Raw genomic sequence first — 20,477 nt, forward strand, 5'->3', positions numbered from 1 at the left:
TCTCCTCAGACTTTATCCTTTGAGTACACACCTGTAATCCCTGTTGGTTGGAGGCTAAGGTAGAAGAATCACAAGTTGAAGGTCTGCCTAGCATATAGGGTGAGTTCAAGGCCAGGCCAAGCAACTAATGAGACCGTCTCAAAACAAAAGTACAAAGATTAGGGATAAAGCTAGAGTACTTGTCTAACAAGAAGAGGCCTTGAGTCTAATCTCTAGTACTGCAATGAGTAGCTTTTGTTATTAATCAAGAATCTTTTTAACATGTTAGTGATTTTGGTACTAAAACCTGTTCTTCTCTTTATAAACTCAGTGTCTTACAGGTTGATTTTATATATCCTTGTTTTTCCCTTAACACCTATTCTTCATTTCTCTGGATTACCTTAAACAGATGCGATCGGGTCAGCTTTCTCGAAAATTGTGGGGATCTAGCAAGAGGCTCAGCCAGATTTCAGCTGGAGAAACGGAATATAATACTCAAGATTGCAAGTGACTGTCCTTCCGCCTTCTGTGATGGAGACTGAGCTTCGTTATGGCTCTGTCACTTCAGCTGCACCTCTCCACTCTGAAAGTCTCTAAGGTTTTATCCTGAAGAATGGACTTCCATGCTTTGATATTGGAGCACATGCCTGTAACACTAACGCTCGAGAGGCTGAGGAAAGAAGGTGGCTCTTAAGTTCAAGGCCAACCTGTGCTACATAGCAAGGCCTTGTCTCAAAAATACATAAGTTGTAGGTTGTATTAAGTCCATATTTAAAGCTTTGCCAATATGAGTCTAGTTTTATTAACCAGTACTAAAATTCAATTGAGAAAATATTGATTTAATTTAATAATTTGATTAAATAATTCCAAATTATTAAATCTGTAAAAAAATTATAATTTATAATTTATTTTGAGGTTAAAGTCCCTTAACCTAAGTAGCAAAATTCAAAATATTCCTAATAAAGTAGTTGTATAAGATAATAGAGATTTGAGAGATGTGGCTTTTCATGTGTTCTTTAGATAATCATTTTTCTGTTTATTGGCCATTACATTAAAAACATCAGTTTACTCATGAAGCTCCTGGTTAAGGTAATAACCTTGTACACATTTTTTTACCATTGAATTTTCATAAGTTGCATGCCTGCACAATTGGATTAAATACAAACATTGAAATAGTACAGTGGTTCATTTCCCTATCCCTAATATTTAATATATGAATAATAAAATGTATTTAATTGCAACAAAAGTTTAATAGGAAAAAAGAAAAACTAGAGATAAGTTTTGCAAATGTACTTCATTAATAGTATATTTAAGCAAAAAAAAAAAAAATGGTAATTGTGGCTTTGACCAGTCAGTCCTTTGAGTAGCATTGCAGCACAATTTACATCTATGAAATTCACATTATTGTGCATTTGTCTTTGTTAAACAAACACTGTATGTACTCTCTTTGTACTTAAGCATTTTTACCCGGATGATTACGAGTTATCAGTAATGCCCTAAAAAGTTCATGGTTTATGGAAATAACACTGCATAATTCAATGTAGTCATTTAGATAAAGTAATATTGTGAAAAATCCTTTTTCTTGATATATATATATATATATATACACATATATATAAACATATATATGTGTGTATATATACATACACACACACATACACAATTGTTAGGATGGTAGCTAATTTTTATTATAGTTAAGTATTATATTTAAAAATTTAAAATAGCTAATTAATTTGGAATTTAAAGTGATTTTTATTTGTTTGTTTTTGTAAAATTGACTTTGAGTTAGGTCAGAGTAGTTCTATAACTAGTAGTATTGTTAATTAGATTCCATGGACTTTGGAAAAAGATCTGTAAATCTTTGAAGTTATATAGAAATTTATATGTTGAGTTTAATTTCAGGGAAGAACTATTGCGTGGCTTTCTTAAAATGATCTATGATCTTTATTTAAAAGATCTATGATCTTTACTATGGGAGCCTTTAAAAGTTATACCTTTTTTTTATTCTAATAACCATATATTTCCTTATATCTACTTGTCTTTTCAGTTGAGTCTTAAAGAACTTTTGATTTTTCATTTTCTCTCTCCTTTTGACCATAGTATCCAGTGGCCTTTTCTTCATAACTCAAAAAAATGTGTTTTTAGAAATTTAGATTTAGAAATAAAAGATTGTGTTTAGGGAAATTTTCCAATATTTTGTTATGTTAGGAGTCAGGATTAGTAAAACACTGCAAAATCACTGTCTTCTTAGTTAAAATTATCTGATAAATAACACTAAACCAGCTGGTACAAAGGAACTTGTGTAAGTGTAGAGACAAGACTTCCTTTTTGGAAATGTGTTGGAAGTCTCCCAAGTCAGTAGATGGTTGTGCTGTATGAAACATAGCTTCTGCTCCGTTCCCCTCCCCCCTCCAGGTGCTACAACCACAATGCCATCAGGGCTTTGTTCACCCTAAAATCCTTAGGAGAGTTCAAAGTCAACCAACATGAGTGGGTTTTCTTAATTTGAAAAATAGTGATTTGGGAGTAGGGATATCACCCGACAGTTGAATGCTTGCCTTCATTGTTCAAGACTCTGGGTTTGCTCCCTCGCATGGGTGCGAGATGAGTAAAGGGAAGAGAGACTGAAAAACACAGAGACAGACACTGATGGCCTTAAATCAAGACTCGAATGCCTCGTTGGTCCTTGATTTGAAATCACTTAATATTGGATTTATGATTTTTTTTACTTAAGAATTATAAAATCTTTGATAATCTAAGGAAAAAATCCTAAGTGTATGGTGTTTGACTCCTGCCTTTTAATGGGAAGTAGTATTTCTTTTATAACATGAATACAAAGCTTTGCTCAGTTTCATAGCCATCTGACCCAAATTACTGCTAGATGTAATCATTCCTGATAATTGGAGGGTTTTTTCCCTAAAAACTATAAACCATAAATGTGGTATGAAAATACTAACAATATTCTTGAAGGATGAACGTCTATATTTATTAAAACAAGCAAATACAGTTGAACTATTATCTGATATACTCATATATGAACGGTAGGTTATGACATTAAAAAAATCACTAAATAATATTACTGGGAAGATATGCTTTGACACATTGGAACGTAGATGTTATCCATAGAAATTTTTGTAAGGTATAGTGAAAACATTATTAGAATGAATTGATAACTGGGTGTTTTGGTTAATGAGTATAAATCCCCAGCTTGCTTGCTTTGAGTGTCAGGTCATCTTTTCAGGACTTTCCATCAGCTTTTGTTTCTTGATAGAAGAATCATGATTATAAAACTCTCAGCTTCTGGGTAATGAGCGCTTTATTCTCAGGTGTCACTCTTACTTTTGGAAAGGAGGATCAGTAGAAGTTGGTGGCGGTTGTGTGTAGACGTGTGTGTCTCTGTGTGTGTGTTTGTATGTACACATTTATGTAATTGCTATATATGCTTAAAGAGTAAAACCATGAGTATTCTGTTACTACATAGGTAAAATTGAAGAAGAAAAGAAGGAACAATCAGAACATGAAGGTCAGGGAACTGTAAATACAGACTGGCAGTTAAGTTTTGGTAGCCAGAGTTGCCTGTGAGGGAGTTTGTATTCCCTTCCTTTAAGTCGCAATGTATTTCTTTGTAGGAGAAAATGTCTGCAGAGTTGTAAGCCTGTTTTTTTCTTTTTCCTTGTAGATTTATGAGACTATTTTTCAAAGAACCGATACAGAAATGTTGCATGCTGGTAGAGGAATAAGTATGCCCACAGAATTAGAATTTAGACTTGAGGATGGTCTCCTAATCTTAGCCTCTTTATATTTCTTTTGACATAGGCTAAGAAAATTAAGTCGAGTCCCAGTTTTTGTTTGGTGATGGTAGAGCCAAGGTATTTGCCTATAACTTTTTTATTAAAGATATCTCTAAGGAAAGATTTTAGTTGAATTTTGAGAGGTTAGTTTCTTTAAAATAATTATATTTTTAAAATAAATAGCATCATCTTTGCCTCCCTTTCAGTAGAAACATATGAGTACTTGGACTGTATTGAATATAAGCAAGGTATTAACTGCATAGTATCTGGGGGTGTGAAGGTGTTAGTCTTCTCTTCTCACTTCCTACATTGCTATTCCTGTCCCTTTTTTTTTTTCTATTCCTGTCTTAACCATATCTTCTAGGTACGAAATGAAATGTATTGTTTGTACCTGCAAAGTCTGTTGTTTTTATTTCTCATCCAGACCCATGCTAATGTTAGTGTTCTGTCTCCAGTCGAAAGTCTTCTGCATCCTCTTAAGCATCCTTACATGGGCAGCAAATGTTCATTTTCAGTCATTTTTCCTAATCTATGTGTGTGTGTGCTTTGCATTTGATTGGTTTCAGATGCCCATATATAAGCATTATTTTGTAGAATTTTTTCATAGTCTTTTTCCTGATGGCATTAGGCAACAATACAATATTATCAGTCTTTAATATTGTGTACAGTGTGGGCCATAGCCATACTTACTTGATTTAAATGTAGTAGTTTCTGTGCCAGTGATTTTCCCCAACCTGTCGCTGCCTATATTAACTATGTTTCACATGGACAGAACCACTGCATTTCCTTTTCATTATCCTTTTCATTGTTGAAAAGTTCACTTGTCTTATGAATTCTCCTTAGACCTTTTGCATTTGAAAATCATAGTTAATTAACATTTACCTTCAACAAAATTGTTTCTTTGCTAGGTTCAATACATATACTTCCCAATTCCTACTAGTCAATATTTTCCACACTTGAAAAAGTGCAAATTTTTTGCTGTATTGGGGATTGAATTCAGGGCCTCATGCATCCATGTTAGTCAAGAAGAAAAGCATTAGCAAGCAGTGTTAAAAGAATAACCGAACTGAGTATCTTGTAGTATTGAACGTACAGTGAAGAGAGTTCTTCCACTAGAAAAGCACTGGTAAGCTCTCCTAAGTCCTTCTGATGATGTCTGCAGGTATGACAGAATAGTGAATGCAATGTTATTTGATTTTTCATAGGTTTTAGAGCTTAGAGCTCATAGAGCATTAACATTTGAGAGCTCTAAGCTTGTGCTAGCGATGTGTCTCAGTGACGGTACCCTTGCACATGGAGGAAGCCCTAAGTTTGGGATTTGGGGTAGCATTTTCCCCACAACCTTGGAAACAGAGTATAGGCCTCATACACAGTAGGAGGGGTTCTACCACTGAGCCTTACATCCTCAGTTCATAGAGTTGTTCTTCATTTGAGATCCAGTTTATGTGTAAGTTAATAAATGACTATGCCTAGGTACTACTTGGGATTTCAGTGATTTAATTAATCCTAACTCTCAAAAATTATAAATACATTATGTACTTATAATGTGTATAAACAAACATGTGCTGAAATTGCCGATGGTTATATTCTTATTTGTTGTAAATCATGTGGCCATCCTAATACAGGATTTATATCTCTTCTCTGACTTTTAGCTACCATAAAGTTTAGAGTATAAAAATTATGTATCTTTATTATAAAACCCTTATATAAAACAGCTATATTATCAATGTCAGCTTTTTGGCAGTCATAGTTATTTATCAGCCATATTTTCTTTGACCACTATCTTTACTGATATTCACCACACAGAAGTGGTTGCTGAACACATTGCAAGATTTGGACATATAAAAGTTATTCTTTTCATGCCAAATAAAAAACCACAAATTCAGTGGTATATGTCTTCCCCTAAAGCAGAAAGCAAAGTGAATGTCACTGATTCAGCATCCTTTTTTCTTTGATAGTTTTCATGCTCCTTGAAAATGCTCATCATTTGAAAATTACTCAATCAGACAAAGTGGTACATGCATAGGGTTCCAATAACTTGGGAGACTGAGATGGAAGGATCACTTGGACCCGAAAGTTCAGGACCATCTGACAGTGTAGTAAGATCTCCATTTCAAAAATAAGTAAATGAACAATGTTTCAAAGTTGACAAAGATGTGCTGCTGCTCTGTGTGTGTGTGTTTGCTTTATAATGGCTTTCTAGTAATTTACCGGCATTCTTAACTATTTTTGAGTGCTTACAAAATTTCAGTGCTTTTATAGTGCTACTGTAAACTAAATGTAGCAATCAAGGTAAGGTGAGTTTCATTGAGAGTAAGAGCAGTTAGATTTAGATGAAATTTAAAAGTTTTACTGATTAAAATGCAAACTATTTTTAAAACAAGTCTTATTCCAGTTAAGATTTTATTTGAGTAATATATTTCTATTTACCTTATATTAAAATTACATACTCTCTGTGATACCATAGTAAAATTGAGAATTAGGCTTTAATGTTGTTTAGTTTAGTTTAGTTTTGTTTGAGACAGAGTCTCACTAAGTAGCCTTAGCTGGCCTGTAACTACCTATGTAGACTAGACTACCTTGAACTCAGAGATCATCTGCCTCTGTCTCCCAAGTGCTAAGATTTTTCAAGAATATACATAATCATCTTGCTTTTCATAAGTAATTCTGGTAGGGAGATATCAGTAGTTAAAATTTAATTGAAGACAGTTTAAATTCTTATCATATCAGGTCTTAAACATTTTTTGGAAGTCTGAATGTTTTGTTAGCTAATCCCTAGTGACTTACTTGGTTTCCGTCGTCCTTCCAAAATGATGTGTTAACGTGGCTCTTACTGCTGAAAGCCTTTTGTATTTTAGATGATTCTTTTTTCTATTCTGCCTTTTACTTTCAAAGACTGTGCCTCAGAGACATCACCACAAATGTTCACCACAAATGTATCTGCTGCTACTTACAGTCCATTTCACAGAAGAAAACTTGTGAGGAAGCCATGTGGCTTTCTGCTAAATTCTTTTATAGGCTAATTATTCTCTTTCCCATCGGTTTGCTTTTGTATAGTTGGAAGGGGGGAAAAGCAAAAAAAAAAAAATCAGATTTCTGGATAGCCATTTTCTATCAAATGTATTGCTAAATTAAGTCAAAATTAACAAACATATTTGATTAATTTGACAGTTTTTCTGAGACTCAATTAGAAGCATTTCAGTTTTAATAGGGTAACAGTCTCTTGAATCCATGAATATATGCATTGGTTCAGAAGAGTTAGCTGAAAATTCAAAATGACTTGTTTAATAACAAAAGGTACTTAGCTGAGTATGATAGGAGACCTGTAATCTCAACACCCACAGGCTGTGGCAGGAGGATTGCCTCGCCTGTAGGCTACCCTGGGCTACTGAATTAAGTGTGTTTATATCTATCTGCCTACCTGCCTGTCTCTCTTGTCTGTCTATCTATCTCTGTCTTGTCTGTCTGTCTAGCTAGCTAGCTATGTGTGTGTCTCTGTCTCTCTCCTCAACAACTTAGAAATTGTGCTGCTAGTTACTATTTAAGGACTCGTGTGTTTATCTTAAAATGTCCCTTTTTGTTTGTTCCACTGGAATTGATTGAAAAAATAATAGTAATAAGCCTTTTTTATGTTGAATTATTGACTTGGAAACTGTGATTCATTGAGTATTTATATGCAAAAGAGAGGGTTTCAAAGTTAAACTGGTTTTAGACTTCATAAGGATGTAAATAACTTTAATTAGCATTCTGATAACAAAATTACTATTTGGTGCAGTTCATTCTTTCTGCTCTCCTTTTGAACTTGAGTATACAAGATATATTTTATTTTGTCACATAAATATTTTTTAAGAACTTCACTGAATGTATATGAGTTAATGTTTGATTTGTTTCTGTATAGTACGATCAAAAATAGTTGAAAATTTTGCACTTTATTAGTCTCTTGGAAATTTATATTCTAATATTTTTAAAGAGTGTACATTTATTTTGTACATAATAAATTAGCTTTGTATATGACAAGGGTTTGAATGAAATAAAAAGATGACGCTACTTTCATTATTTGGTTTGTAGTTCTGTTTATGGTCTTAGACTAGTATTTGCTGTGTCTGAATTTCTTTAAGGAGACAAAGAATTGACTGCAGTATTCAGTAAACAGGAAACCAAACACTGTTTGTTTCTCAGATGAGAATCTCCTTTGATCTGAACAAGGTGAGTATTAATATTATTTCATCAGGCTCTCATTTTAAATCATCCCAAAAACATTGATCCAGTTTTTTCTCAATAAGCAATAATCTTAAATTTTCATGTTATCTTAACCAGATTATACATTCAATTTTTAAAATTTTCCTTTTCATAATCGAAATATTTTATGCTTCAGCTTTTTCATTTTTATCTAACAGTTAAATCCTACTCTAGAGCCACCCTCACACTCTGTGCACCAACTTTGTGTGTCGAAGCACTACCCTAACTGTTCATTTTTGGTTATGGTAGCAACAAAACAAACGCTCCTCCAGCCTCTTGATGGTGCTTTGGGTCTGTGTCCAGACCCACTACAGAAACTGGCAATGTGAGCTGGTCACAATGCTGCATTTTATGGAAGGCTCTTCACTGGAGTCTTCTGTACTACATACATCAATGTCTCTAAATCAATGGGTGATCAAAGCCAGGTCAGTCACAGGGTCAGTTAAAACCATATCAGACATCAGATAAGTGTTTTCAAATGATGATAAAGCTTATGTTTTATTGTCATTTCATATCACATCAATCAACTGATGAGAATTTTTTTTAAACCTTTGGAGTTTGGCCTAATGATACAGAACTATAAGCCTTACTACTTGAGAGTCTAAGGCAGGAGGATCAGAAGTTCAAGGCTTATGTGGACTACAGAGTTAGTTCAAGGCAAACTCAGACAATTTAATAATACCATGTCTCAGAAATGGGAGGCCTGGCTGCCTTTGAAACCTCAAGACTCACCCCAAGAAACACACGTCCTTCAACAAGGCCACACCTCCTAATCCTTTACAAACAATTCCACCAACTGGTGGACAACGTTCAAACAGTGGCCTATAGGGAACCATTCTCATTCAAACCACCACACTTGCCTACTTGATGTACTCGTGTATGTTGGTGAATGCCCTGACATCACTTTCTTTTCTTCTGTGACTATAAAAGTCTATAGAAAAGATTCATGTTATTTGGGGCAACCCAACTCTATTCCTGGACCATGTTCACCTATATTTGGCTCAAATAAAGTATCTCTTATTCTCTTTGAAGTTAAGAGCTATGTTTTGCATTGACAGTTGACCAATGGTAAGAGAACTGTTTTTCAAGAACAAAAAACTTTCATTCAGACAAATTCCCATAAAATTAGTAGCAAAATTGACTATCTAATTTGTGCATGTAGACACTGTCACCTGTCCAGCACCAGCCTTTTGAGAAATAACTTGATAAATTCTATTCCTACAAGTAATAAGTTCCCACATATAAACTTACCCAAGTAGGTAAGGTTCCTAAGGTACTTGTGTGTATTAAAGCCACATCAGAAAACTAGGCCTTATAGCTTCTCAACAGGGAGCACAACAGTCTATCTGGGCTCCATAAAAAGGACATCGACAGTGGACGTGGTGGTGCAGGCCTTTAATCCCAATACTTGGGAGGTAGAGGATCCTCCTGAGTTTGAGGTCAGCCTTGTCTACAAAGTGAATTCCAGGCCAGCCTGGGATATGAGACCTGTCTCAAAAAGGCAAAAGCCAGTACGGTCAGGACAGCCCCTCTTACTTATTATCCAACCATATTAGATGCTTGTATCAAAGGACCAAAAGGCAAGGAACTCCTGACTGTCCCCACTGCTTGCTGAGCCCAGTCAAACTGCCATCCCTCCATCTGAGCTGCTCTGGTGCCTTGTCTCAAACATACTGCCCCCGTACAGCTCATCAAACCTATTTCTTGGCTCTGAGCCTCCATCAGCCCCAACTGGATGTGCTAATATCTCATTGAATCCCTGTCTTCACATCTATATCAGTTCTCTCTGCTGCTGCTTCCAGAAAGACTTTTGTTTTCTTTGTAGTCATTCTGTAACCTATACATACACATTTATTGTATGAAATAATGGATGACTTAATAGTAGCAACAAAGATTGGAATAAAAGGGCCATTAAAATCAATCTCAATGGCACACACCTTTAAACTATCCTCTTGGAATGCAGAGACAGGCAGGTGGATCTCTGAGAGTTCTAGGTCAGCCAGGATGCCAAAGTGAAACCCGGTTTTCAAAAAACGGTTGTTGGGGTGCCGGAGAGAGAGCTTAGCAGGGTAAGAGTACTTGTGATACAAGTCTGATGTCTTGAGTTCAGCCCCCAGAACTCATGGTGGAAGGAGAGAACTGATTCTTAAAAACCGTCCTTTGATCTCTGCATGTTCACCATTCTTGTGTGCACATGTACACTCTCACACATCACACACAAACACACACAGACACACACAACTGGAGTAAAAGGACCTATGATTGCCAATGGCCAGCTATCAAGAGAAGTCCTAGTTGGTAAATTGTAACCAAGGAATCCAACAAAGCTTGTGAGTTTATTGTTATTCAACAAATTCTGGCACTGTGTAAATAAAGATATAGACTTGTCCATATGTGTTTCTGATTCTGACATGCTTACAATATGAATTACATTTAAATTATATTTTTGTAAAAGAAGCAACACTTTCTTTTCCTTTTTTTTTTTTAAAGATTTATTTTATTTTATTATATGTGAGTACGTTGTAGCTGTCTTAAGTCACTCCAGAAGAGGGCGTCAGATCTTGTTAGGGATGGTTGTGAGCCACCATGTGGTTGCTGGGATTTGAGCTCAAGACCTAAGAAGAGCAGTCTGTGCTCTTAACCTCTGAGCCATCTCACCAGCCCCGAAGCAACACTTTGTAATATGTGAATATTTACAGTGTCAAAAGTTTAACCTGTTGAAGTCAAGACAAAAATTTTGGGTATTAAATATAAAAACATGTGAATGTACACTATATATAGTTATTAAATTACTTTTAAAGTTTAAAGAAAGAAGAGGTAGATTGGTTGCTGTCTATTTGTCTCTGGTGTTCTGTGGAGCTAGGAAAGAAGAAGTCCCAGAACCAAGGCTAAGCAAGGCTCCGCTGCTGATCTACACTTATCCTCATGTCTAGTTTTAGACTCCATTTCTGAAACACTGGGGCCTGCCTCTGTGGGTACTGAAAAGTCCAGAGGGTGCCAGGCTGAGAGCTAACTTAGGACTAAAAAACCCAGGTTGGGGGGTGGGGGTGGGGGGGGGGACTCAGTGCTGGAGCAGTACCAGGCAGGTACCAGGCATGATTTTGATTTGGGACTGGGAAGGTTGAGGACCAGATACCTTGAGAAAGTGGTACCTAAAGTTATATAGCTATGGTGCTGGAGAGATGGCTCAGTGGTTAAGAGCACTAAACTAGCTGCTCTTCCTGCAGTCCAGAGTTCAATTCCCAGCAACCACATGGTGGCTCACAACCATCTGTAATGAAATCTGACGGCTTCTTCTGACATGCAGGTGTACATGCAAATAAAGCACTCATATACATAGAATAAGTAAATCATTAATGTTATGTAGCTACACTGTATATTTCAAATTTTTATCTGCTGTTGATGTGGGCCATCATTTTGATGAGAAATGTCTTTAAAACCGATTTAAAAAACAAACCCTTGAAACACTCAGGGCAGTTTGAAATACATTCAGAGTTAAAAGCACAGCTCTTGCTGTGTGAGGTGGCCCATGCCTAAAATTTTAGCGACTTGTAAACTAAGACAAAATCAAACGTTTGAGGCCAACTTGAGCAATGTAGACAGCTTTGTCCCAAGACAGGAAAAAATGTGATTTCCAATCGACGAAATCTTGAGTGGAAGTATTGTTACAGCTTCAAAAAGATATGGCATGTTTTCAGTGAGGTATGATTCCTTCTTAAGCAGTAGTCATTACAGGAGCTCTAACTGCAATTCCAAATGACATGCCAAACGGTATCAAGAAAATTTGATATTCAAGCTATAAAATCTATAAATTGTTTTAGGATGCTTTCACTAAATGTAGTGCCAATAAGTATCAGGCTTTACCTTATACTAACCCATGTTAAAATTTCTGAGTTGGATAGAACAGAAGGATCTCAAATTACAGTAATGCTCTGACCAAGCAATGTTTGAAAAACATAAGCACACAACATTGCTTTGCCAGTGCTCAGTGCTTCCTAGAACGCCCAATAGTACCCTCCACTGGCTACTCTATATGGTATTATTTTGAATGAATTGATTTTGATTTAATGAGGCAGGAGCTCAGGTAACCTAGGAATTGGTTATGTAGTTGGAAATGACTAAACACTTGATTTTCTTGCCTCCACCTTCTGACGCTGGGATTACAAATGTGTGCCAACCAGCCAGGTTTATGTGGTGCTGGGGACTGAAGCCAGAACTTTGTACTAGAAAAGCAATCTACCTCCCCAGCCTCTGGTTTTCAGTTTTCCATAGAAGAAAATGGAGCTTGCTAAATTCAAGGAATTTATTGCAAATTATCAGTAACAGAAATCCTACCCACTGTCTGCCACCGTGGCCAGAAATCCTACCCAATGTCTGCTACCGTGGCTAACGCCTTTAATTCCAGCACCAGGAAGGCATCTATTAGTCAGAGGCCAGCCTGGTCTACATAGTTCCAATCTAGACAGGGATACATAGTCAGATCCTGTCAAAACACAGAAACCAGCCACGTTCACTGGAGCGCTTTTGAGCAATAAGGAGCATCTAACGGTGCCTAGCTCTTCAGCCATGCATGCAGGTGTCCAGGTGAGACTGGCTTCGGTTGTGAGTCCTACTTAAATGTACTTAAGTCTACTTTGTGCAAGCGGACTGGTGTCGCACGCAGCTTGATTCTAGCCAGGCCAGGGTGGGACCCGGGCCTGGAGGTTTCCTTGTGGCCTGTGAGTCGCCAGCAGACCAAGGGTGACGCCCAGCACGGGCGTGGCGGGGCGACCGCGGCTCCTATTCGCCGACCGCCTGAGGCCACCTCCCTCCCCAGCTGCGGGCGCCACCACGGAGCTCACGGCCGAGGACCGCGCGGGCGGGCGAGAGGAAGCATGCTGGACTTCGCCATCTTCGCCGTGACGTTCCTGCTGGCGCTGGTGGGAGCGGTGCTGTACCTCTACCCGGTAACTCCCAACTCGGGTTTCGGGGGTGCGCCTGCGCCGCGAGGACCTGGGCGGGCGGTCGGCCGGGAGCGCTTGCGGAAGAGCCACGTGGCTCCGCCCCGGCGTGCGTTCCCCGTGCGCATGAGTGCTGTGGTCGCTGAGCTGTGGTCCTGGGCGGGTCCCTCATTCTCCCTGTCCCGGACGGGTTTTGGGAGGTGGCGATCAATTCATTACCTTGGGTGACTTTGGAGACATTGACTTCTTCGAGCCCCAATCCCATTTGCTTCTACATCAGGGGAGAAACTCCTTCCATCTTTTCCTAGCATCCCCCTGCATATGCCCCGGCACCGTTGTTGGAATGGGCGAGCTGAGCTCCCCAACCCAAACTTTGTCCACCTGTCCTTTTCAGAGGGGAACCTCTCAAAACTCCGGAGTTACTGTTAAGGAACTTCCTTAAAGTGTATTGTATAAAGCTGGGCGTTGCATACATCTGTAATCCCAGCCCGGGGTGAGGAGGATGGGGTGGGAGCTCAAAGCTCACCCTGGACTACATCAAACCCTGTCTTTAAAAGAATATGTATGTACAAAGTGTGGTGGATTTATGGAAAAGTGGAAAGGTAGTGAACAGCCCCGGGTAGATGAATGGTGATGGAGATGCCCCTTAGAAGTGTCCTGTTCTGAGTTAGTGGTTGATTAGACTAATATAGAAACCACATACCTGAACTCCTGAGAAACAAAACACTGATATGAAGAAGTTGAGAGCTCAGGCCTTTCAAGAATAAGAGGACTGTGTCCTAGCCAACTGGAGCGAATGTAAAACCAGACCGGGAAGACAGATGGGTGTAAATGGCTGAAAAGCTATTCAAAGGACTTTTAAGTCTGCGTTCTACTGGAGGATTTCAATGGATAAGTGGCTATTTTAGTTTAAAGGAAAACTGGGAATGCTGTGTTGGGCCTGTAATCATAGCACTTGGATGGTGGAGGCAGGAGAGTTCAAGGGTTTCTTCCAAAATGGACCTGAGTTCTAGGCCAGTCTGGATCACATGAGCCCTTGTCTTAAATTTTAAAATTTGTATACTAGAAAAAAAATTAAAAATATATGTGGCAAAAAAATGTCTTCAATTCATTCCTTTTAAAAAATGCAAATCTTGGAATCAAGGGATTTTCAGCTTTAAAGGAGAACTTTAATTTGCAGGCTGGCCGTGTCTAATTCCCAGACACTCTGGGAGCTCTGGTGGGAGGATTGTAAGCTTGAAGCCATCTTGGGCAATGAATGTTGTGAGACCCCACTTCAGAACAATCCTAATATTATTAGTAAAGTTTTCTGATAGTCGTCCCGCTACTGTGTTAAGAACGGACTGTAATTATGGGGCTGAGGCAAGGGTGGGGTTAGAGAGAGTAGGCGGAAAGATAACTGCTGTCATTTTGGTGAGAGATGGTGTGTGCTTGAACCCCAGTGTCATAGCACATGGTGAGAAATACAACATTGTTAAGATAAAGCCAGTGAGACGGGATATAAAACTCGAGGCTGAAAGAAGCTGGAAGAAAAACACTTCTGGGGGTGGAGATGGGGACTGGCAGATAGAAGAATGGATTTCCCCATGGAATGTGAAGATTTTGTTTAGTTTGTATCTTGGTGGGAAATTAATGAGGTTTCATAGAGATCAGAAGTTTGGGGTTACGTGAGCCAGGTTTAAGATGCCTGTTTGACATCAAGTGAGACAAAATCAAGTACAAAAGTCTTGAGGTTTAAGGTTAAAAAACCAGACTGGAACAGTTTGGGAACTGCCAGTGTATATATTGTATCGAAGCTAGGAAGTTTGTTCCAGTCTCCTAGAAAATTTAGATGTAGGAAAGAAGAGGTCCAAGGACTAAGCCCAGAATTCTCCATATTAGATAGAGGCTGAAGAGAGGAGTTGGGGTAAGGGAGGGGAGGACCGTAAAGACCCCTGGGGAGGAGCAGTCGGACCCGACAAAGGCAAAGAGTCATCCATTGAGTCAAGTGTGGCAAAATATGCCAAGGAAGCTCAGGCTGGAGAATTCAGGAGTATTGATAATCCAAGATGAGCGGCTCCTCAGTGGGATGATGAGGTGATGGCCGAGCTGGAGTGTACCGCAAGGTCCTAAGGATGCAGAATTCTGTAGAGTTTTGCCCTACTCCCTAACAATTCATTCAGCCCTTAGAGTGGTTCGTATCCCCAATGCGACTGATGAAAAACCTAGGTTTTCATTTATCAATTGGAGATAGGGTTTGGGTTAGGGAAGGGAGTTTGTGTCCACTTCTCTCAGCACTGGAACCCATCTGATGCTGGCCATGGCCAAACGACCTTCTGTGAGTCGTTTGTGCATTGGCCCTGCTATGTTTAGAAAGCCTTGTGTCTCTGGTTTCCTTCAGACCCTTTGGCACTTAAAATCTTTCCATTTCCTCTTCTGAAAAGTTCACTGAACCTGAGGGGAGTGATTTGATGGGGACATCCTGTTTAGGATGAAGTATTCCAGGATCTCTCACTCTCTGCATTGTCTGGCTGTGGCTCTGTGTATTTGTTCCCATCTGCTGCAGGAGAAAGCATCTCTGATGATGGCTGGGCAAGGCACTGATCAGTGTGTATAACAGAATGTTGTTACTCATTTCATTGTTTTGTTCCTTGAGCAGAACAGGAGTTTTTTGGCTTTCTCAGGCACCCAGACCTGCTTAGTCTCAGGTTTTTGTCCAGTGTCAGGAATGGGTTCCATTTCATGGCATGGGCCTTAAATTCAAATCTTGCAAGCCAGTCATCATTGTAGATCAAAGGGATTGTAGCTGGATTGGTGTTTATCTTTCTCTTTGGCAGCAGGCAGAGCTCCTTCCAGTACGCTGAACACTAGGTCGGTGGGGGTGAAGGTTCCAGGTGGGCACCAGCTTGACTTCTCTGTGTTCAATGAGTATGTATGTGTTGTCTTTTGCAAGAAGGTTTTACCATTAGTTGTGTCAAGAAACCAGTAGCCTGGGCTGTTTGGGGTCTCACATGGAACCCTTTTGGTCAACAAGTCAAGTAGATGTAACCCATTCTGGTACTGGAAGCTTCATTTGGTGACGAGAGATGGCAAGCTAGAATGCTGCCTCCTCTGTTACTTTGAGATTTGTTTTAAATTACTTTCCTATATGTATGTATTTTAGGATGCTTTTAGTACTGATTTAGGTTTCCATATGACACCTCAAATGACCCTTAATTTTAGCTGTTTCTCCTCCTAGTCCCTCCCTTGGCGCCTTTCTCTTCCCCCTCCCTGTTTGATCCTCCTATTGCAGTCTCCCCCACCCATCCATAACTATCTATTCTATTTCCCCTTCCTAGAGAGAGCCCTCCCTCCCCCCTAGTCCCTTACTCTGTACCTAACCTCTTTGGGTCAAAGGATTGTAGCTTGCTTATTGAAAATGTAACAGTTAACATCAACATATAAGAAAATTCATACCATATTTGTCTTTCTGGGTCTGGGTTACCTTACTCAGGACAATTTTTTTTTCTAGTTTCATCCATTTAATACCTATGAATTTCATGATTTCAAACTCTCTCTCTCTCTCTCTCTCTCTCTCTCTCTCTTTTTTACTTTTATAAGCACATATACAACATATAGGCCCAAATGCTTTTAATGAATGAAATTTTCGAAACTTACAAGGAAGTAAACATCAAAGAATATAAACTTTCCTTTCTAAAGAATAGGGCACACTTTCTAATTAGGTGTATATAATCAGCAAAGTATTAATTCAAAGGGTTGAAGAGATGGCTCAGTCATTAAGAGCATTTACAGTTCTTGCTGAGAACATGAGTTTGTTTTGCTGCACCCATGTTAAGTGATTCATAACTTCTCATAACTATAGTTCTTGACTACCATACTCCTTCTCTGGCCTCAGAAGGTATCCACATGTATCTAAAATATATTTTCACAGATACATACACATAAATAAAAATGCAAAAGGAAAGCAAAGGATTATATATTTTTGATATTTTTTTTCTTTGTGAAAAAAATATATGTATGTGTATAATGTATACATACATGTGTATATATATGTGTGTGTGTGTATATATGCATATATATGTGTCTGTATGCATATATATGTGTGTGTATATGTATGTATATACAAAATTCCTCTTCCTCTTCACTTCCTTCTCTCTTTCCTCCCTGACAATGAATTTCTTTTAAAGCACAAATGTAAATGTGGGGATGAACAAGGAATATATTCAAAGACCACCTCTGAGAGGCCCAGCTTCTGTCCAAAATAGTACATGAGAGCTTTAGACTCAGCCGTGGTAATCACAAAGTTCTCTCAAGGGACATCTTTTACAGGATAGCTGTCTTCTCTACACCAGAGATTGTGCAGAGCCAGGGCACTGCAGTCTGCAAAGAATTCTCATCAAGGACTTGAGCCTTTGAGCTTTAGGAAAGTTTCTTATATGAATGTGGATGCCCTTGCATTTGGAGCATAGATGTTCAGAATTGAGAGTTCATCTTGTTAGATTTTTCCTTTGATGAGTATGAAGTGCCCCTCCTTGTCCTTTTTGATAACTTTTGGTTGAAAGTTGATTTTATTTGATATTAGAATGGCTACTCCAGCTTGTTTCTTGGGACTATTTGCTTGGAATATTGTTTTCCAGCCTTTCACTCTGAGGTGGTGTCTGTCTTTGTCACTGAGGTGGGTTTCCTGTAAGCAGCAAAATGTTGGGTCCTGTTTACATATCCAGTCTGTTAGCCTATGCCTTTTTATTGGGGAATTGAGTCCATTGATGCTAAGAGATATTAAGGAATAGTGATTGTTGCTTCCTGTTATTTTTGATATTATTTTTATATTTGTGTGGCTATCTTCTTTGGGGTTTGTTGAAAGGTTACTTTCTTGCTTTTTCAGGGGTGTAGTTCCCCTCCTTGTGTTGGAGTTTTTCATCTAATTATCCTTTGTTTGGCTGGATTTATGGACAGATATTGTGTAAATTTATTTTTGTCATAGAATATCTTGTTTTCTCCATCTATGGTAATTGAGAGTTTTGCTGGGTATAGTAGCCTGGGCTGGCATTTGTGTTCTCTTAGGGTCTGTATGACATCTGCCCAGGATCTTCTGACTTTCATAGTCTCTGGTGAAAATTCTGGTATAATTCTGATAGGTCTGCCTTTATATGTTACTTGACCTTTTTCCCTTACTGCTTTTAATATCCTTTCTTTGTTTAGTGCATTTGTGTTTTGACTATTATGTGACAGGAGGAATTTCTTTTCTGGTCCAGTCTATTTGGAATTCTGTAGGCTTCTTGTATGTTCATGGGCATCTCTTTTTTTAGGTTAGGGAAGTTTTCTTCTATAATTTTGTTGAAGATATTTACTGGCCCTTTAAGTTGGGAATCTTCACTCTCTTCTATACCTATTATCCTTAGGTTTGGTCTTCTCATTGTGTCCTGGATTTCCTGGATGTTTTGGGTTAGGAGTTTTTTGCATTTCGCATTTTCTTTGACTGTTGTGTCAATGTTTTCTATGGTATCTCCTGCCCCTGAGATTCTCTCTTCTATCTCTTGTATTCTGGTGGTGATGCTTGCATCTATGACTCCTGATCTCTTTCCTAGGTTTTCTATCTCCAGAGTTGTCTCCCTTTGTGATTTCTTTATTGTTTCTATTTCTATTTTTAGATCTTGGGTGGTTTTGTTCATTTCCTTCACCTGTTTGATTGTGTTTTCCTATAATTTCCAAAGAGATTTTTGTGTTTCCTCTTTAAGGGTTTCTAGCTGTTTACCTGTGTTCTCCTGTATTTCTTTAAGGGAGTTATTTATGTCCTTCTTGAAGTCCTCTATCACCATCATGAGATGTGATTTTAAATCAGAGGTTCGCTTTTCTGGTGTGTTGGGGTATCCAGGGCTCACTGTGGTCCAAGAACTGGGTTCTGATGATGCCAAGTAACCTTGGTATCTGTTGCTTATGTTCTTGCCCTTGCTTCTCACTAACTGGTTATCTATGGTGTTAGCTGGTCTTGTTGTCTCTGACTGTGGCTTGTCCCTCCAACAAGCCTGTGTGTCAGTTCTCTCCAGGAGGAATTTGGGTATTGAGTGCTGTGGCACAGAGTCAGCTCCAGAGTGCAGATGGAAAACAGAAGGATCCTGTCCCCGGCTGTTCCTTGGTTCCTGTGTCTTGATGGTTCTGGGTGGGTCCCTCTTGGGCCAGGAATTTGAGCAGACGTGGCAGTCTCACCTGTGCTCTCAGCTATTTCGGCTCCCTTGGGAGGTATTTGGGTATTTGGGTATGGAGCACTGTGGTACAGGATCAGCTCCTGGTACAGACAGAACCCGGAAGGATCCTGTTCCAGGATGCTCCTCAGTACTGAGGGCTCCAAGCGGGTCCCTCTGAGCATAAGTGATGGTCTTACCTGTGCTCACAGGTATGTCTGCACTCCTAGAAAACCATCAGTCTCCTGGTGGTATTTGGATATGGAGTGCTGTGGCACAGGATCAGCCAATTTTAGACTCTTAATATCTGAGTAATAGTCCATTGTGTAAACGGAGCACTTTTTTTTTTTTTTAATCCATTTACTGTTGACAGTGATCTAGGCTGTTTACAGTTTCTGGCTGTTCTGAATAGAGCAGCAAGTGAGCATGTCTGAGCACGTCTCTGTGGGAGTATAGCTAGATCTGAAAGAACCTAGTAGGGAAACCCCCACTTGTATCCCTAGTCGGCGTGCACCCAGAGAATCACGAGAGACCATCTTGCTGCAAACACATGAGGTAGTTTAATGACAGAGCTCCGGGCTGGCACGTATCTCACACAGGAGACAGCAGTTGTCAGCCAGGAGGCTTGAAAGCTAGAGGTTTTTGTAGAAAAGGGTCTGGGGCTGGGAGAGGAATTGGTGCGGTTTCACATGATTGGTTCATTTAAACATCAGCAAACTGTATGTGCAGATCGAGGTAACAGCAGAGCATCTGGTTAACATTTAAAGGGCGGGAGATAGGGAGGTGCCGGGCCAGTCAGGACAGGTCTTTGCATTCTCTTTATCTTTATGGCCAAGCAGCCTCAGGAATGTCTTAATGATGGGCCTGCCCGGGCATGTCCTGGCCTGTTCTGGCCTGTTCTGCTGTGTTCTCAGCCCCAGGTTTCAAAGCTCACAAACAACTCTTTGGGCTATTTGACATAAATTACATGAATCACAGGTCTCAAGTTTTATTTTCTTTCAGATCTTGAGGCAGATCAATTCCTAGCTTCACATTGGTTTCAGTACAGGTTTGCACTCCCGCTTACTTCCCATCCTTGTCAGCGTGGGCCAGCATTTATCTTACTGATCTTGGCCATTCTGATAGGTGTAAGATGAAATCTTAAGGTAGTTTTGATTTTCATTTCTCTGATAACTAAGGACATGGAATGTTTTTGTTTTCTTTTTTTTTTTTTTTTCCTTGACCGTTTTCTCTCTGGAGAATTCTCTGTTTAGATCTGTACCCCATTTTAAAATTGTGTTACTTGTTTTCTTTATATAATTTTTTGAATCCTTTATATATTTTGGATAATAACCCTCAGATGTGTAGTTGGTAAAGGCCTTTGCCCA

At 39.0% G+C, this 20,477-nt stretch overlaps 2 protein-coding genes across 20 annotated transcripts in view; both read left to right on the forward strand.

Moving 5' to 3' along the window:
* The window catches only part of Nbeal1 (neurobeachin like 1), a 159,589-nt gene extending 151,763 nt beyond the window's left edge, over nucleotides 1-7,826 (forward strand). For 16 of the 17 annotated variants that reach the window (XM_006496032.4, XM_006496030.4, XM_006496033.4 and 13 more), the window contains one exon: nucleotides 389-7,826. In XM_006496032.4, coding sequence (XP_006496095.1) covers nucleotides 389-490 — 102 coding nt within the window. In that variant the 3' untranslated portion in view covers nucleotides 491-7,826. The remainder of the gene's footprint in view (nucleotides 1-388) is intronic. The other variant, NM_173444.2, reaches the window with a different exon arrangement.
* Nucleotides 7,827-12,797: 4,971 nt separating this feature from the next.
* Nucleotides 12,798-20,477, forward strand: part of Cyp20a1 (cytochrome P450, family 20, subfamily a, polypeptide 1) — a 44,761-nt gene continuing 37,081 nt past the window's right edge. For 2 of the 3 annotated variants that reach the window (NM_030013.3, NM_001313721.1), the window contains exon 1: nucleotides 12,798-12,955. In NM_030013.3, the coding sequence (NP_084289.1) occupies nucleotides 12,884-12,955 (72 nt within the window). In that variant the 5' untranslated portion in view covers nucleotides 12,798-12,883. The remainder of the gene's footprint in view (nucleotides 12,956-20,477) is intronic. The other variant, XM_006496328.4, reaches the window with a different exon arrangement.

The sequence above is a fragment of the Mus musculus genome, chromosome 1 (genome assembly GCF_000001635.26).
Source record: "Mus musculus strain C57BL/6J chromosome 1, GRCm38.p6 C57BL/6J".
Lineage (NCBI taxonomy): Eukaryota > Metazoa > Chordata > Mammalia > Rodentia > Muridae > Mus > Mus musculus.